Source organism: Tetrao urogallus, assembly GCF_951394365.1.
Source record: "Tetrao urogallus genome assembly, chromosome: 1".
In the NCBI taxonomy this organism is placed as follows: domain Eukaryota; kingdom Metazoa; phylum Chordata; class Aves; order Galliformes; family Phasianidae; genus Tetrao; species Tetrao urogallus.
In genome coordinates, this window is record NC_136813.1 from 143189525 (window position 1) to 143206520 (window position 16996).

At 52.1% G+C, this 16996-nt stretch overlaps 1 protein-coding gene across 1 annotated transcript in view; it reads right to left on the reverse strand.

Annotated features, from left to right (window-relative positions):
• Positions 1-2693: 2693 nt before the first annotated feature.
• The window catches only part of CARD10 (caspase recruitment domain family member 10), a gene marked incomplete at both ends in the record, with an annotated part of 28246 nt that continues 13943 nt past the window's right edge, over positions 2694-16996 (reverse strand). Inside the window, 21 exon segments of the mRNA XM_079532702.1 lie at positions 2694-2901; positions 3462-3577; positions 4176-4297; positions 5968-6126; positions 6596-6695; positions 6787-6856; positions 7150-7390; positions 7654-7855; positions 8642-8822; positions 9088-9208; positions 9327-9367; positions 9572-9687; positions 10197-10343; positions 10431-10625; positions 10768-10893; positions 10988-11143; positions 11374-11556; positions 12752-13077; positions 13399-13536; positions 13670-13888; positions 16039-16191. Coding sequence (XP_079388828.1) covers positions 2694-2901; positions 3462-3577; positions 4176-4297; positions 5968-6126; positions 6596-6695; positions 6787-6856; positions 7150-7390; positions 7654-7855; positions 8642-8822; positions 9088-9208; positions 9327-9367; positions 9572-9687; positions 10197-10343; positions 10431-10625; positions 10768-10893; positions 10988-11143; positions 11374-11556; positions 12752-13077; positions 13399-13536; positions 13670-13888; positions 16039-16191 — 3320 coding nt within the window.

Here is a 16996-nt window from a genome sequence, read left to right on the forward strand (position 1 = left end):
TGGTTGGGGCTGGGTGGGATTTAACGTCCCTTCCAACTCAAGCCATTCTATGATTCTGTGGCTCCCAAGCATCCTGCAGTACTTGCCATTCCTGGCTCAGGAGATCTTCTGGGAAAGAAAGGGGGACACAGGTGGAGGGTCCCCACAAAAGCCCACTGGGGGCTGCCAGGGTGAGCCAAACCACCTTGTGCAAAGGATGTTGTTGAGCAGTAGAGCAGGTTCTACCCAACCAAATGCAAACCCAAACATGCCGTAAGCTAGAAGTGACCTAAAGCTGCTTCAGCTCTGCTTGGGACAGCATGGGGAAGGGCTGGTGGCCTCCTGCTGTGACACACACACCACTTGGCCCCTGCCCTCCCTGGAGGGAGAAAGTTTGCTCTCGTTGACTTTACAAGGTTTTTATGCAAGGCTGGCACAGCTGGTAATTGATGCCCAGGGCTGCTAATAGCATTCTGCCCATTACCTAACCCGTGACTCATTCCTCTGAGCACACAGCTGCACCCCTGGGGACACAACTGAGGTGGGCAGGGGTGCGCAGGGCAGGGGAGCATTATGTTTGTCTCAGAGCCCTCTGCCCCTTTTCTCAACCATGTCCAGGACTAGTTGTAGCTGGATTCTGAAAGCCTCCAGGGAGACAAGATGGACAAAAGGAGGGTTTAGAGAAGGCTGGAGCAGCAGCCTGCCTCTCAATGCAACTTTGCTTTGCCTCAGTTTCCCTCCCAGTGAAACACAGACGACTCAGGGAGATGTGTGGAGAAATCTGTTTTGCTGGGGAGTAGTAGCTCCTCAAAGCTGGGGGTATTGCTCTGTAATCAACCCAACCATGAGGCTGGTGACAGCTCCAATGCCAGAGGGGAGGAGGAGTTGTCAAGCTTGAAATCAGTGCCTCACAAGCAGTATTTTCCCTCGGTACTCAAACTTCATTTTTTCCCCTGAAAAGCTGCAGGCTCCAACCTCCTTCCCTTGCAAACCCGGCGTGCTCTGGGACTGTCTTCTCATCTGCTCAACAAGAGCCCCACTTTGTTCACCTGCAGGGCATCTGCCCTCCCAGGGCTGACAGTGCTGGGATGCCTGGGCTGGTCCCCTGGAGGGGACAGCACTGGGGACCTCCTGGCTGGAGCCCCATTACACCAATCCCCTCCATAGCTGCACGGCTCCAGGGCAGATCTGGGACTTTGCTCTACATTTAAGTGACTGCAGGTTAAAGTATTCTTTTTCTTTCCTCCCCCCTTTCACTCTTGTCCTCATAAAAGACAGAGACAACTGTTTTAGAGCCTGAAATAACACCTCACAAGGGACCCATGAAGATCAGCAAGTTAATCTTTACTTGGAGCTTCAGAAGTGCATAGCAGTATCAGTTCCCTAATCATAGGGGCGAGGAGGATATGGAGATCTAGAGTCTGTACGTGCTGGTGGGCTCATTGGTTTTCCCGTTGACCCCAGCCCACTGCCCGGTCTCTTGCACCATAGAGATTCCCACAGCCACAGCCACAGCCCCCATTTTCCTTTTGTGTGGCTCAGGAAACCATCTATCCTTCAAATACTTAACCTTGTCCATGAGAAGGACAAGATGGTTGGCTTTTCACTTTGTGATAGCCAGGATATAGAGGGATTTGAAGCTCTAGGAACCTCAGCCAGACACCAAGTAACCTTCTCAACATGTAATTTGGATATTGGGAAAAATTTCTTCTCCAGTGGCTGGACACTGGAACAGTCTGCACAGGGAAATGGTGTAAACACTATCTCTGGAGGTGTTCAAGAAACATGTAGATGTGGTACTTCAGGACATGGTTTAGTGGGCAGTATTGGTGGTAGGTGGACAGCTGGACTACATTATCTTAGAGGACTTTTCCAACCTTGGTGATTCTATGCTTCTCCTTGACTGAACTAGAGCACCTTCAGCACTGCGGAGAGGGAAGCAGCTGAAAAATGGGGGATAAGAAGAAACGTGAGGAAGCCCAGCCTGTGGCACGCTCAACCTATCCTCTCCCTGTCCCTCTTGCTTCCCTACAACAGCAATGCTGTCTTCTACCCCTACAGGGCTGGGCAGATGTGTCTCAGGAGAAAAACATGCCCACATATCATCCAAGCCTTCCCATTAACACACAAGTCTGCAGCCAGCCTCCCATTCCCATTATGAATGGTATTTAATTCTCCTTTGCACACGGGTTGCCGATAAAAGGGCCCATTAATAATTTACAAGCAATAAAGAGTACAGCTCCCATAAAACGAGGGTTGGTTGCAAACTTAGTGTCAGTCATGGCTGCAGCAGGGTTTCTGCAGACAAACTGTGTTTCCTGCTCCGTGGGGCAGGAGATGAGGTAGAGAAGGGAAAATAGAGGTGATGAGAGAAGGGTTTTAGTGCACTAAACTCTGCACGCATGAGATATGCTCCTGATCAACCTCATCTCACATGTTTTCCTCACGTTCCCGGTCTCACCATGTACCAGAGCCAAAGGCTCAAGGTGATGGGGAACAGTCCATGAGATGTCCAGCAAGAAGGTGGAAGACTTCTCTCCAATCAAATATGGAAAGCTCAGGTGGGTGGGTCAGCATTCGTTACGTCCCCAACTCTTCATAGCTTCAAGTGGACCTTAAATGCTACTTGGTCCCATTACTGCTGGCTTCCCCTTGGAGAGAGAGGACATGCTACGTGAAGGACAACTCCTGGGGAAGGCTCTGTACCTCCTGATTCAGTCATCACCATCCTCAACCCACAGCGGGCGGTTTTGCTCCTGGAAGATGCAGCCCCGTACCACCTTGGGCAGTTCTTCTGCGTGGCTCCAGGCATGGGGTTCCACGCGGGCCCAGGAGCAGGGCAGGGCATGGAGAGCCCGCTCAGCACCACGGCATGCCTTCAGCACGTCCGCATCTCGTTGGCCTGGCTGCCCCAGCAAGCGCCTGGGGAACACAGAAACAAACATCACCTTCACATAGACAGATGGAGTTGGAAAACACCAACGTTGCCCCAAACAAGAACCTTCTCATGTGCACACAAAATGCTTTTTTTGCCCTTCTTTTCCCCCCACAACAACCAAAACCAAGAAACATACATGCCTCTATTGCTGCCAACCCTCTCTGAACCTTCTGAACAGAGAGGCTATAAGAAAGAACTGGACAGATTCTTTAGCGAGGTATGTTGTGATAGGACAAGCAGAAATGGTTTCAAACTAAAAGAAGGGACGTTCAGATTGCATATAAGGAAACAGTTTTTATGATAAGAACAGTGAAGAACTGGAACAGGTTGCCCAGTGGTGTGGATGCCCCACTCCTGGAGACATCCAAGGTCAGGCTGGAGGGGCTCTGAACACCCTGATCGAGCTGTGGGTGTCCTGTTCATTGCAGGGGAGTTGGACTACGAGACTTTTAAGGGAACAACTTCCAACTCAAACAGTGCTATGATTCTGGGATTCTTCGCCCGCTTGCGATGCCCTCCATCCATCCACATGGTCTTATCTTACCTGAGCCCCCTGATGTTCTTCTCAGTGACCTCAACGTGGATAACAATGGGGTATATCTCACGTTTAATTAGATCCCTCACACTCTGAACTCCCAGCTCCAGCAGGCAGTGTTTATTCTGGAAGGAAATTGAATAGATTTACTGATTTAAGTGGAGAAGAAATAGCTCCAGCCCCTGACAGATGCATTAAATCAAACCCCATACTGTGAAATATCATTGCTTTTCCAATAGTAATTCCATTAAATGTGGGATTTACAGACAAGGCCAAGATGGAAGGAGAGAATTACAGAGCAGGGTCACCCACTCCATCACAGCCAGCCCAGCCCAAGAGCCCACCAGATGTCTCACTCAGCCTCAGCCCATCTTCTCATCCCTTTTCTTATCATTGTCACCAACAGCCCCACATTTCTCCATTTGCCCTCAACAGAGCTCTTGCTGCTTTCTTTAAAACGAGGAACATGAAAGCAGGGAGGTTGCTTCTGCGTATGGCACTTCCCACTCTCTCCCCTACCAGTTCCCAGTTCCCATTTCTCTCACCAGGGCTTGAAAGAGACTCAGGGAAAAGACCACAGTCACCGATTCCCAGACCCACAGCACCTCGACCCTCCAAATCACACAGCCCTAAAATAGACAATTGCCTTCCCTTGTCCCACCCTTTCTTCCCACCTGAACATGGTACCCCATCCCAGCCTTCTCTCCCCAAACCACTCAGCACCTTCTCCATTGCTTCCTGGATCATGCAGACTTGACTGCTCTCCCTTCGCTCCTGAGGGGCATTTCTAGACACAGGGGGCTCCTGCACATGGGCAGCACTGGGGTTCCCTTCTGTCAGCTTCTCTGCAAGGGAAGAGAGAAAGGAGAGATGAAGAGGGAGGCAACATCCTCATCTCCCTCTTGTACATTCTACCTCAGATTCTGCATGCTTGCTATGGTGCTGATGCTCACTGAGTTCAGTGTTTACGGATTCTGGCGAGCTAGTCTAATTACACAGCATTACACGTTGGCATGGATTTCCTGCTGCTTTCTGCTTACAGAACAAGCAAGATATCACAGCTGAAGACCTTGCAGGGCAAGAGCAGCTCTTGTGTTGTGGTACAGCAGCATCCAAAGCTGTCTCCCATATCTGACCCCCCTTCTACACTGCTCCAGCCCCTCCTTGATGAAACATAGCAGAAAATGAATTATTTTATTTTGCCAGGTAATATATCTGCTAGGCTGGTGAGCTGCATGAGCTCACAGATGACTGGGGAAGCAGGGAGAGCACACATTTTGGTGCAGGAGATTGGGAGGAAGATGGGGAGCAAGCTGAACCTCCTGTTGGTGTCAACTCAAACCTCCTCTCTCTGCTCAGAGGTGGAAAGACGGCACCTTAGACCGTGCCATGCAGCAGAGCAGCAGAAAGGTGACGGTGAGACAGAGAACTGGGAGTAGAGTTGGTGGGACAGTGAAGTCTGGCATGATCAGTGCACACCACGTGCCCCCAGCAATTCCAGCAGAAGACGAGGCAACTCACACAGAGACCACAAACGGTAGTAGGAAGCTCTGAATCTTAGTATGGCTGAAGCAGGCACTCCAGCTGCAGTAAATGGCTTTGAAGCACGTTCCCGTGCAATGTTAGGGGGACCCTGCAGAGGGCTCAGTAGGACAGGATATATGGTCAAGTCACTCAGCTAAGAAGCCCAGCAACCACATTTTTGCAGAGCCATCCTTTTTCAGCAGAATAGCTTTTTCACCATCCCCTAAAAGTATACCAGTTCATTTTTCAGTCCAGCAGCTGGCAAAGCATGAACTCTAAACATGGGAAAGGAGAGAGATGGGAAAAGGAGGATGAAGGAGGCAGGAAGTAGAATTTGTCCTGTGTGAAAACACTGTATGGGAGAAAAGCTTTTTTCCTACAGCTCCTACAGTGGTGTGACAGTCTCAGGTCACTGGTGGAAAGAAGGATAATGTCATTCCCAAGGAGGAAAGGCAGGAGTGAAGTCAACCTACACATCCCATCTCAGGCAAGGGCTTTAGCCCTTGGAAGAGCCATCAGAGCAGCAAGGCAGTGCCACCATCACCCACTCAAAGAAACAAGAGGATCCCCATGTCTCAGAAGACCAGAATGGAGGACTAGCCTCCCTGAAGGCCAAAGGGATAGGATCCGATTAAGAACAGGAGGGAATGCGTAGCATTGGCCCCAAAATTGGCTCAATGGTTATCATCTGGGAAGGCTGAAATACCCCCACAATTAACTACTGAAGATGCACCTTGTGTCCTCTCCAAGAGAGTGTACACATCTCTTACTTCAGGACTTGTTCCTTGAACTGGACTTTCCAAGGCCTCCACAGAAATTACCTCCTTGAGCAGCATGTTTTCTTCCTACCTCATGGCTAGGAAGTGACAGGAGGCAACAAAGTGAAAACAGCCCCTTTTACTTAGAAAGCAGGCAACTTGCATGCTGTATGTCACTTAGCCATGGGCTCCTAAAGCAACTTTGTATGTGTCTGCCACTCTTAACCGCCTACCTGCTGGGCACACGTGGAAGTTCAGGCGAGAGGTGGGCAAGTCCAGCAGGTTCCTGATGAGCCGTGATGCGATGCAGCTGGGTGACAGCACCACGGGACGGGGTGTCTTGACCACCACAGGGTGCACCAGGCTGTAAGGCTTCAGTCTCCTGTCTGGGTCTGAAAGACAGGAAGAAAAAAGAGAGAGACAAAGGTGAGAATTTGAGAGAGCAGTCTGCCACCATCCCACAGACCATTCAGTTTTTCCTGCACCAGCCTCTATCATCACTCATGGAGACACCTACCACGCATCTCAAGTAGAGACCCTTCCCTGGTTACATCACTGCCTTGGCTTTTACAACCCTCTTTCCATTCCCTGGGCTTCACTGGAGCTGGACACCAGTAGCGACCTTATGACCACAGTGACCTCTTCTCTCTCCATAAAACCTTAGAAGATCCCAGGAACTACAGAAATGTTGGAAAGCCCCAGAAAGCCTAAGAGCAGGAGTTTTTAAATATGAATTGCCTTCTCAAAATCTCATTAGAAGGGCCCTGGCCAGGGAGACTAAAGCATTCCATTTGCTGATGTCCTCTCACGGGGGATGGCTGGATCCCCAGAGACAATTAGACAACACATCTAGCAGCTCACCTGAGCAGGGGTCCAGCCACAGCTGCTGACAGGGCTGTTCTGAGTTCTTCTGCTGTTTGGATTTCACCAAGCGCAGTTGGTCCAAGGCCCGTTTCTTTAGCTGAGGAGGAAGGGAGTGCAACAAGGTTGAGAGCATTGACCATTACAAAAGTGTGTTACAAAAACTCTCCTTGCTGGCTTCTCTGGCTTACGTTACTTCTGTGGCCCTTCTGCTGCCCAGGTATGTGGACCTTCTCCTGGATCTTCAAAAGCTGGTGTGCCCTGAAAAGACAACGGTGTTAACTCAAGCAATTCTAGAGACCTCAGGGACCACAGTTGGCTGTGATGCTCCTTCCCAAACCCCACAGGTATATCAACACCCTCACTCAACCTCCCTGTCTGTCAAGGGCACCCAAAAACTACAGCACTGGTCCCCAGCACAAGGTTTAAGGCTTGGAAATCCCACACAATGAAAAGGCAAACCCACACGCTTCTGAACTCCTCAGAAACGCTCTCCACAAAGAAACGGAGCAAGCACACCATGTTCATCCCTGCTTTCCTCCTTCCTCTGTTACCTGCTGTAGTTGGGCACCGTCCCCTTGTCCAAGTCCCGCATGGTCAAGGGATCAACACGGGAACAGTACCACTCCAGCCGCCCCTTGTACATGGTGTCTGTGACGTGGAGGATCTCCCGACATTTGACACATAGTGCATAAGGGTCTGATGGCTCCAGGAGGGACAGGTTGGTACGGATGTAGAAGGAGTCTCCAGAAAACTTCTTCCCTTCTTCCAGGGCTTCCTGCAGAGGCTGGTACCCTGGAGTAAGGGATGTAGGTCACTACAGGTGGGGACACAGTAGACAACCATAACCAACAAGATAGCCAAGCCTCCAGCACATCTCTGATGTTAAGGTTCGGAGGGGGATGCAGAGGAAAACAGACAGAAGGTCTGTACCTCCATTATGTAACAGAGGACATGTGACACCAGATAGGAAAATAACCAGAGCTATGGCCAAGCCCAGTATCACACCTGGTAGCCTAGGACCAAAGAGAAGAAGACAGAGAATAGCTGAGACTTACCTCCAGGGCTGGGTGAAAGGCTTGCAAAGGGAAGCGAAGAGCTCAGGCTGGAAGGAAATCCAGCTGCCAGGGCCTTACCTTGCAGGTCTAGCTGGAAGACAAGGCTGGAGGGCTCATCCCAATGCAGCAGGCTCAGGTAAGCAACCTCACGTGTACAGTTCTCCAGGGAAAGCACCTCTTCCTTCAGTGATGGGACCCTCAGCTAGCACAGAATGGATGCTATTAGATCTGGAAGTGCAGGCTCCCCTCCGCTCCTCACCCATCAGGTTTAACCAAGGGATGGTACAGGCCCAGGGCAAGCTCTGCCTGAGGACAAGCATCCTCATCAGCCTCTGATTCTCTCCTCTGCCTCTGAAACTGCTGCTGTCAGCCACCCCCCAGTTTGAATGCTGGGCTGATATGAAAGCAAACACATGTGCACAAACACGTGTGGGAGCAGAGGCGGGGAAGCTGGGTTATTTTCAGCTACAGGTGGGATATCAATTCAAGCACCGTGGCTGTATTTAAAGTGGTGTCATTCTTGCCAAAACAAATGCCCTTCCCTCCTTCCAGGAGCTCTCTTCACAGCAGTTATTCTCTGAGAGGGTCATGAAAGCCTGCGAGATGTCTCTCCAGAATTGATTGTTTTGCAACAGGCATATGCAGAATGCAAACTGCTCTGCAATACTACAAGGACAGGAAGCTCCAGGGAGACAGTCATATCGCTGCCTTAATCCATGTGGCTCCTTTTTTGATTTCCCCTTTCACACCTGAAGGAAGCATTTCAGCAAGACTGAGCATCATCACATACACTGGCATGTTTGAGTGCAGAGGACTCTATGCCTGTTCAAGCTGCATAAAGCTGTAGGCAAAGAGCAGAACTGGAAAACAAGAGAGATAGAGGAGGGCTTCAAGCGAACCAGAAGCCAGTTCACACTGGGCCTCACTCCATGCTCATGCATTCCAGGTCCAGTGCACATCTCCAGCATGATCCCACTCCCAGACCCACCTCAATGAGCCGGCACCCTTCCCTGAGTCCTGTGCTCTCAACTTCTGAGCCTGGCTTGACCCACTGGACATAAATCCCCGTCTTGTTCCCTCCAAGGATGGAGATGTCTGCTCCCAGCCTCTTCTCATGGGGCGACAGGCTGCTGGGGTGACCCATGCTTGTGAGCTGCACCACCAGTGACCTGGCAAGGAGAAACACCATCAACTGAAGCTTGCTGACCTTTCTAAAGACTAGATTCCCATGGCTCATGGTCCATCACCAGGGCAGGTGCACAGCGTTTGTGAATCCCCACATGCCTCTCTACCCCACTAAGCCCAATATGTTTATCTTCTCCCTTGCTATCAGGGAAGGACTTGCAGGACAAACAGCTTCCCAGGCATGACTCCTCAGCACCAGAATACATTCCCCCAAGCAGCGGGTCATGGTCCTCCTCCTGGAGGAAGTACCTCCTGGAGATCTCTTGGTGGCTGGTAAGCATAGACAAGCAGGTCTCTGACTTCACTCTGGTGTAGGTACTGCTGGAAGAGGAGGAGAAGGCCCCAGGTGGGATGCTCACAAAACCACTGCCTAGGAAAGAGAGCAAAAGGAAGAGAGAGGGCACATCACCTCTTGGAATGCTGTTCTATCCCTAACCCCACCACTTCTCCCTTGCTAAACTCTTTGGGGAAAGCTCCCACTCTAGTACCTGTTGTATCTTCCATGTTGCTAAAGGAGCCACAGGACAAGCTGTAGAGGAAACACAACGGTGAGATGAGAGGTAGCAGTTATTTAAAGCCTGTTTGCATCCCATTCTCAACTCCATCCCCACAGCTTTCCACCAATTCTGACACAGAAGTTTTCACCCTCAGCTCCCACTCCAGGTTCCCCATAGCAAAACTGCACATTCCAGCCCCCACAAACCCTGGATGAGACCCCAACTCAAGTAGTCACCTTTTGTAGGGCATGCACCTATCTTCGCGCTGCCGCCGAAGGATGGAGCCAATGCAAGGAGGGAAGGGGAAGGTAGAGAGGCGGTTGATGTCCTTCTCGCTGTCAGGAGTCCCCTCCTTGGGCAGAATAAGAGAGAGACGCCTGCTTACACCAGCACCTCTCCTTCCTTTGGTCTAGGTTGCTCCTGGGGTACCTCTCTTCAGAATTACCCTAACACCCAGGGGCCTTTTGCTTTCCCAAGGAGACAGCAGGAATGGAGACACCTGCCACTGTATCCCCATTTTTTTGTAATGTACACCCCCCAGGATGTGATTACAAAGCTTTCTGGGGAGAATAACAACCTTATATGGGGATGTTGATTTCTAGGTTGCCAGTTGTGGCACTGACGGGCATGGTTAGTGGAAACGGTGCTGATAGGTTGATGGTTGGACTAAATAATCTCAGTGGACTTTTCCAGCCTTAATGGTTCTATGTTTCTATGATTCTAAGAGTTTTACTCGCCCACTCTCCCACCAGCTGAGTATGGCTCCCTGCCCCACACCAAGCCTTCCACCAAGTCAAAGCCCTGTAGTGTGTCCCCACTGCCCCACTGATCAGCGCCAGATCCTCATGGTGCAGTGCTTACCATGCTCTGAATGGCGGAGTCCCCCGGGAAGGTGATGGCAGAAACATCCAGCGGGTCTGTGAGTCCACTTGTAAGGTCAGAAGGCTTGTCCACAAGGCTCCATGTGCTGCTGAGGTTGGAGCAGAGGGAGTAGGAAGAGCTGCACATCTGAGAGAGAAGGGACTCATCATTCTCTTGCATTTCCCCTGAGATTAACCCTGTCCTCAGCTCCCTCTTCTCTCCAGCCCTGCTCACCTTGCCCAGGCTGCGGTTGCCCCGGCACCGCTGCAGCTGTGCTTCCAGCGTGCTGTTTAGCCCTTCCACCCGGCTCAGCTTGCTCAGGAGCTCGTCCCTCTCCTCCTCCAGGGCCCGCACACGTTTGCGGTACTGATCCTTCTCAATCAGGCTCTGTGAGTATTGCAGCTGCACCCCATCTCGGCTCTGGATAGCCTACAAGGAGCCACGCTGGGGGTGAGAAGGACCACACTACAAAACCCTCTTCCCACTGATAGAGAAGACTCACTGGGGAAGGAGAGGTACCCAGAGCAAAGCCAAAAGCCCTGATTCTGCTGGCAGGCAGAGAGCACTTCACCTGGTCCCGCTCCTTCTCAATCTCCTCCAGCTGCAGCAGTACTGTGTTCATGCGGTGCTTGTAGAGATCGCAGTCCTTTTGCAGCGTTCGATATTTCAGCTGCAGGTCTTCCACCTCCTGTAGGTACTGGCAACAGTGAGCAGTGAACATTAGCCACTTAGTCAGAAGTGACTGCTGTGGCTGCATGCCAGGAAAAGGGTGGTGGTGATGGATGCTTTACCTTATCCCTCAGCTCCTCAGCCCACTGCAGCTCACTCTGCAACGAGTTGAGTTTCTGGCAGAGGTCCTGTCGGTCATCTTGGGCTTCCTTCCAGTCGTGTTCCAGGATGTCCAGCAAGATCTGCTCAGAGCCCGGCACTGGGACCTCGCCTGGAGTCTAAGAGATGAGGAGATGCCTTCACCACCTTGCCAGCACCTCCAGCTTAGCCCAGCCCAGCAGATGAGCAAAGGGCAGGCTTGAAAAACTGCCATAATCATCACTGGAGCTTGGACACCTTCAAAACCCACCTGGATGTGGCCCTGAGCACCCCACTCTGGGTGTCCCTGCTTCGACCAGATGGATGCAAAGCCCCATGCCAACCCAAACCATTCTTCCCCATGGGGTACCTGCAGCATGCCCTGCAGCTCCTGCAGTGATGCCGTCAGCCGCTGATTCTCAGCCCACAGTTCAGACATAGCGTCAGGGTGGCTTCGCTCCTCTGCATCCCGTTGGGGCATGGTAGTCGCTTGCTTCCTCAGCAGGCTGCACTCCTCCTCCAGGCTGGTGACTTTGCACTTCAGCTGATCCACCTGTGAGCCAGGGAGAACACATAGCCTGACAAACGTGCCTTGGAACTTCTGCCGCCATGGGAGAATGGGAGCTGGGCGGAAAAATGGCCTGGAGGTGAGGAAAGCAAGCTGGGCAACCACATGAGGGAGAATCCTTCGGCTAGGGAAAAGTTAGCACACTGCACACTAAAGCTTTTCCCTGCAGGAGAGGAGAGGAGGGTGCACATACATCAAATTTTTGCATAAGCACTTTCGATCTCTGACTCCTCACTTTGTGCAACAACTTTCTTGCTACCTTAGGGCATCTACTGTGCAACTGGCCTTGACACTGCATGGACCAGGGCCCCCAGGTGTGCTGCCAGTGCGGGTAGCTGGGAGTGTCCTCAAGGGCTTCCCGGCTGAGATACATCCACAGCAGAGTGCCCCCGTTTCCACAGGGTTTCTCCATCCCATTGTTAGGATCATAGAATCATAGAATCATTAAAGTTGGAAAATACCACTAAGGTCATTGAATACAACCATCAGCCCATCCCCATCATGCCTTCTGACCATGTCCCTCAGTGCCACATCCACGTGGTCCTGGAATACCTCCAGGGATGGTGAATCCACCACCTCCCTGGGCAGCCTATGCCAGTGCCTCATCCACAAGCAATTCAGTTCTCTGCTCAGAGGAGGCCTGGGAGAACGAGCGCAGGCAGGAACAACAGATAAAAGGTAGGGAAGGATTCTGGCAGGAGCAGAATGAGATAGGGAATGAACCGCAGGGCTGTGTGAGAAGCCCAAGGCAGGAGGGGAATGCCAGGAGGCACCTCCTGGAGCTGGGTTATTAAGAGGTTCCAGGTATTTTGGTCCTTGCCCAGACAGGAAACGGGTGCATGTTTGCTGGAGCTGAGAGCTTGGCAGCTGGAGTGCAGTGTCATTAATTCTTTCAGGTATGCAGCATGAGTCTCCGAAACGTCAGCAGAGGACGAGGAGGCAATGGGGAGTGCCAGGGAGGGGGATGATTCTTGGCCAAAGCGCTGCTACAGGCAGCGAGTCTAACTCCCCTGCCATGAACAGGGGCACCTACAGCTAGATCAGGTAACCTAGAGCCCTTCCAGCCTGACCATGAATGTCTCCAAAGACATGGGCAAGCTGAATGTCCCCCCTGGGCCATTCAACCCCACTGCTATGGGACCCCCCTGTCCCACTGATGAGCCATCTCCCAACACCCTACCAGCAGTTGCAGGTCACGGCTCCGCAGCACAGCCATGTTCTTTTCCTCACAGAGCTGTGCATAGCGCATGGCCATCATGTAATTCTCATCCTTCAGCCTCAGCAGCTCCACACTGTTAGAGTCCCACTCCTCCCGCAGTCGCTGGCAACGCTCTTGCACCTTCAGGAGCTCCTGCAGTCGCTGCTCCAGCCGGGCTTGCTCTTGCTCCAGGGTCTGGTTCTTTGCCTGGAGCTGATGTTCCTTCAGCAGGTGCTCTTTCCTCTGAGCCCTCATCTTCTTCACCTCCACCAGCAAGAACTGCATTAGCCCCTCGGGGCCTTCTTCATCTGTAGGAGACAAAGAAGAATCAGATATGGCTGCTGAAATGGGTAACTCCCAAAAAGCACCCATCACAGGGTGTCACAGCCTCCTGGAGGCGTGCAGCCTGGGTTAGCGGCACCACGGACCATTACACAAACGCATTTGGTCCCCTCGGTCCATTGCACGCATGCATTCAGTCCGCACCCTGCCAGATCCAGAGCACACGACTGTCAAGGCTCCTTGCACACAGGGACCATGAACCAGGGGTTTATGCATGCACGCGCCCATGCACATATTTCTGGCCCTTCCCATGCAGCAGTTGAAGGGAAGACGAGCACTGCCCCTACCCAGGATCATGGAGCAGCGCTGGGCCGGTTCCCTCCCTGTTAGTCGTGTGTAGTGCTCTGGGTAGTAAAACTCCAAAGACTCCAGGAAGGCTTCGTAGCCTCGCTTCCCCCGGCGCCGAAGGATGTCCATCAGGTAGCCTGGAAGAACAGAAAAGGAGTTAGGGCAATTCAAAAAAGCATCTCCACCAATTCTACTTCCCTCCATGAAATGGAGGGATTGGAGAAAGGAATGGGGGGGGAGCACTGCCTGCCAGTCTGTGCTTTCTCCCACCTGTCTGGTTGCTTTTGCAAGGGAATCGGCATGAATTGAGCACCTCCTCTTCATCCTGCTCATCTATCACACGGCATTGGCGCAGGTACGGGGTGAGTTTTGCAGGGTTCAGGGAGCGGGTCAGCTGGTGCCGTGCACTCTCTATCTTCTCCCAGAGGGCATCTTCTTCCTCTTCCTGCTCCGAGAGGCTGCAGGCTTGGAGAGAGGCATTCTCCAGGGCTGGCAAGATAAAAGGAAAGAGAAAATCTGAGGAGAAATGAATAAGCAAAGGACAAAATACGTGGGAGGACAAGTCAAGGTATGATTCTGCAAACGGTTCGATCATCAACCAGGACTCAGATATGTCAAAAGTTATTTTACAAACAACTCTTTCCAGTAGGATCTTAGCAGGCTCAACTACTGTCTTATACGTGCAGGAGGCAGTGGGGCATAAGGAATTTAGGAGAATATACTATAAGAAGACTGGAGAAGATAACATCTTCACCCCATAGTGTTCTTAAATCGTAGAATCATAGAATCATCAAGGTTGGAAAAGACCTCTAAGATCACCCAGTCAAACCATCAGCCCTGCCCACCATGCCCACTGACCACGTCCCTCAGTGCCACATCCACACGGCTCTTGAGCACCTCCAGGGACGGTGACTGCACCATTTCCCTGGGCAGCCTGTGCCACTGCATCACCACTCTTTGTAAGAAGAAATTTTTCCTAATATCCAACCTGAATCCCCCGGACCACCACACATCTTCCCCTATTCCAGAGAACTGGAAACTCGAGCATAAAAGTATTTACGCCTGAGACATGTTTCTCATACTGGGGTAAGAGGGGTGGGTTTCTCTGGGGATCCGTTTGCCCTGAGCACCGCCTCCAGGCAACAGTGACTGAACTGAAGGTCTCAAGAACAGTGTGCAATGGAGCAGCTTGGCTGCAGGTAATGGAGCCAAAGGGGGGATGTCAAAAGTGTATCTTCCACGCATCTTCCACACGTGTGTGCAGAGCACTGCAAATACTCAGCAACAAGGCAAAGCTACAAGGCAATCATTCCGTCTACCAAAGCAAGAAGGACCTCCTAAAGTCAACAGGCCAAAGCCTCTTACAGCTGGTGAATGTGCCCCATGGATGAAGCAATGGAGCAGGTATCCATAGGGCCCTCTCTTCTCACTCAGGTATCAACCCAACCAGAGCATCTATTTTCAGTTGAGAAACAACACTCACGACACCAGCCAGCACAAATCCTTTTATAGCAGGCAAAGTACATCCAACTCCTTCACAGAGGGTGCCATAACCTCCTGTTCTGGTGCTGGCACCGAGGGCAGCTTTCCTACCCCAGCCACTAACATCCTGAGCAGCAGTCATAGAATCATAGAATATCCCAAGTTGTAAGGGGCACATAAGGATCATTGAGTCCAACTCGCGCAGTGCAGAGGTTCATGTTGCATGAAGGCAGAAGGAAGAAAATCTCCCTCTTTTTTTTCTTTTCTTTTTTTTTTTTACTTCTATTGTTGGGAATGGTATCGCACTATTTCAGAAGGCCAATCAGCACAGCAAGGAGGGTGTCTGAGAGAGGTGTGCTGAAGGTAATCCTCCAAACAGAACTACAGAAGGCTCAGGGTCTGCTGGGTGGAGGATAACAGGACGAGGGGACTCTCGAAACCACAGAAGATACACAAGTGTCTGATTCCCAGCACCAAAAGGCTTAGGAGCATAACCACTGCTACAAATCTGGATCATCCTGCTGACAAGGAGGTTGAACAAAGAAAACAATCTGCGTTTCTTGCAGAAATGGGCTCAGTCCCACAGGGAGATGAGTATGTGCGAGGATGCAACAGAAGTGCTGTTCTGAGCCCTGCTCCTCGGGCTCTAAGTCAAAGTTTATGCTTTCAAATCCAAGTTTCACTCCACAAAACCCAAGGCAGCTGTGCGAGAAGCTTCTCGGCAGGCAGAGCCGGGAGCAGGGATCCTCCTGGGATCGGGGTGGGGAGCGCAAGGCAGTCGGAAACCCGTAGAGGGAAAGAGGGGAAGAGGAACAAACTCCAGCAGCGCGGTCGCCGAGGCAAAATCTGTACTCGGGAGTAAAATTTGTACTCGGGGGCAAAATCCACATTCGGAAGCAGAATCCACACTGGGGGACAAAGGCAGTAAGTGGAAGGGACGCGCTCCGAGGGCTGCGGGGAGCTCAGCCTTACCTGCCATCCCGCTCCGATCTCCGCGCCCCGCTCCGCCGCTCCCGCCCCGGCAGGTGTGTCTGCAGCGCTCTCCCCACCCCGCTGCACCTTTCCCCCTCCCTTCCTCCCTCCTTCCCTTCCTCCCTCCTCCGCACCCCCCGGCAATGCGAAGCTCAGCCCCGCGCCCTCCCCTCGCCGACACTCACCGGCGGGGCGGGGGCAGCCTCCCCTCGGCCGCCGCTCACCTGGGGGAGCCGGGGAAGGGTTTTGCTCAGCCCGTGGACCGTCTGTCTCTTCCAGCTGCTGCTCCGGACTAAAGCTGATCTCCGGAAGGATGTGGTTCACCGGCAACTTCTCTTCTGAAATACGACCGCTTTCAGATCCCTACAGTTGAATGGGGTTAAATGGGGGTACGCGGTGTGGCCTCCCTCGGTACAAAGGTGGGGCTCTTTTGTTGGAAGGGTTTCCAGAAATTGTATCCTGAACCTTCCAGATATAGGGCCAGTTCTAGATGGAAGGGGGTTCAAGCAAAAACAGAAAATGGGAGTGGTTGGGAAAAGCCAGTGGAGGTCAAGAATAATTGCTCCAGCCTTAATTTCGGTCCCTGGTCCTCAGCAATGTGTGCAGGTGGAGCTGGGTGTGGAGGCATCCCCGGGAAGTGTGACTGAGCCCAGACCCAGCACAGGGCTTCTTGGCAGGGAGCCTTCCCCCAGCCCAGCTCCAGCAGGCACAGCCACCCCAGGAGCAGGGCTGGAGTGCCCCAATGGGCACACAAAGGACTGCTCTCACCACTGCCATCTTCCTTCTTGTCCAAATCAGCCTCTTGCCACGAGGACAAGGAGGGGTCCAAGAGAGGTGAAAATCAACAAAGTGTAGAACAAGCTCCAGGGATGAATCAAGCCTCCCACCATAAAAGAGCTGTAGGTTTCACCCTGGACCCAAAATCATAGAATCACAGAATTAAACATTTGAGTTGGAAGGGACCCTTAGAGGCCATCCTGTCCAACTCCCCTGCAATGAACAGGGACACCCACAGCTCTACCAGGGTGCTCAGAGCCTCTCCAGCCTGAACTTGGATGTCTCGAGGGATGGGGCATCCACCACCTGCGTGACCCAAACCTTTCTGTTTCTCCTGCAGGAGCTGGTGGAGGCACTTCCTCTGGT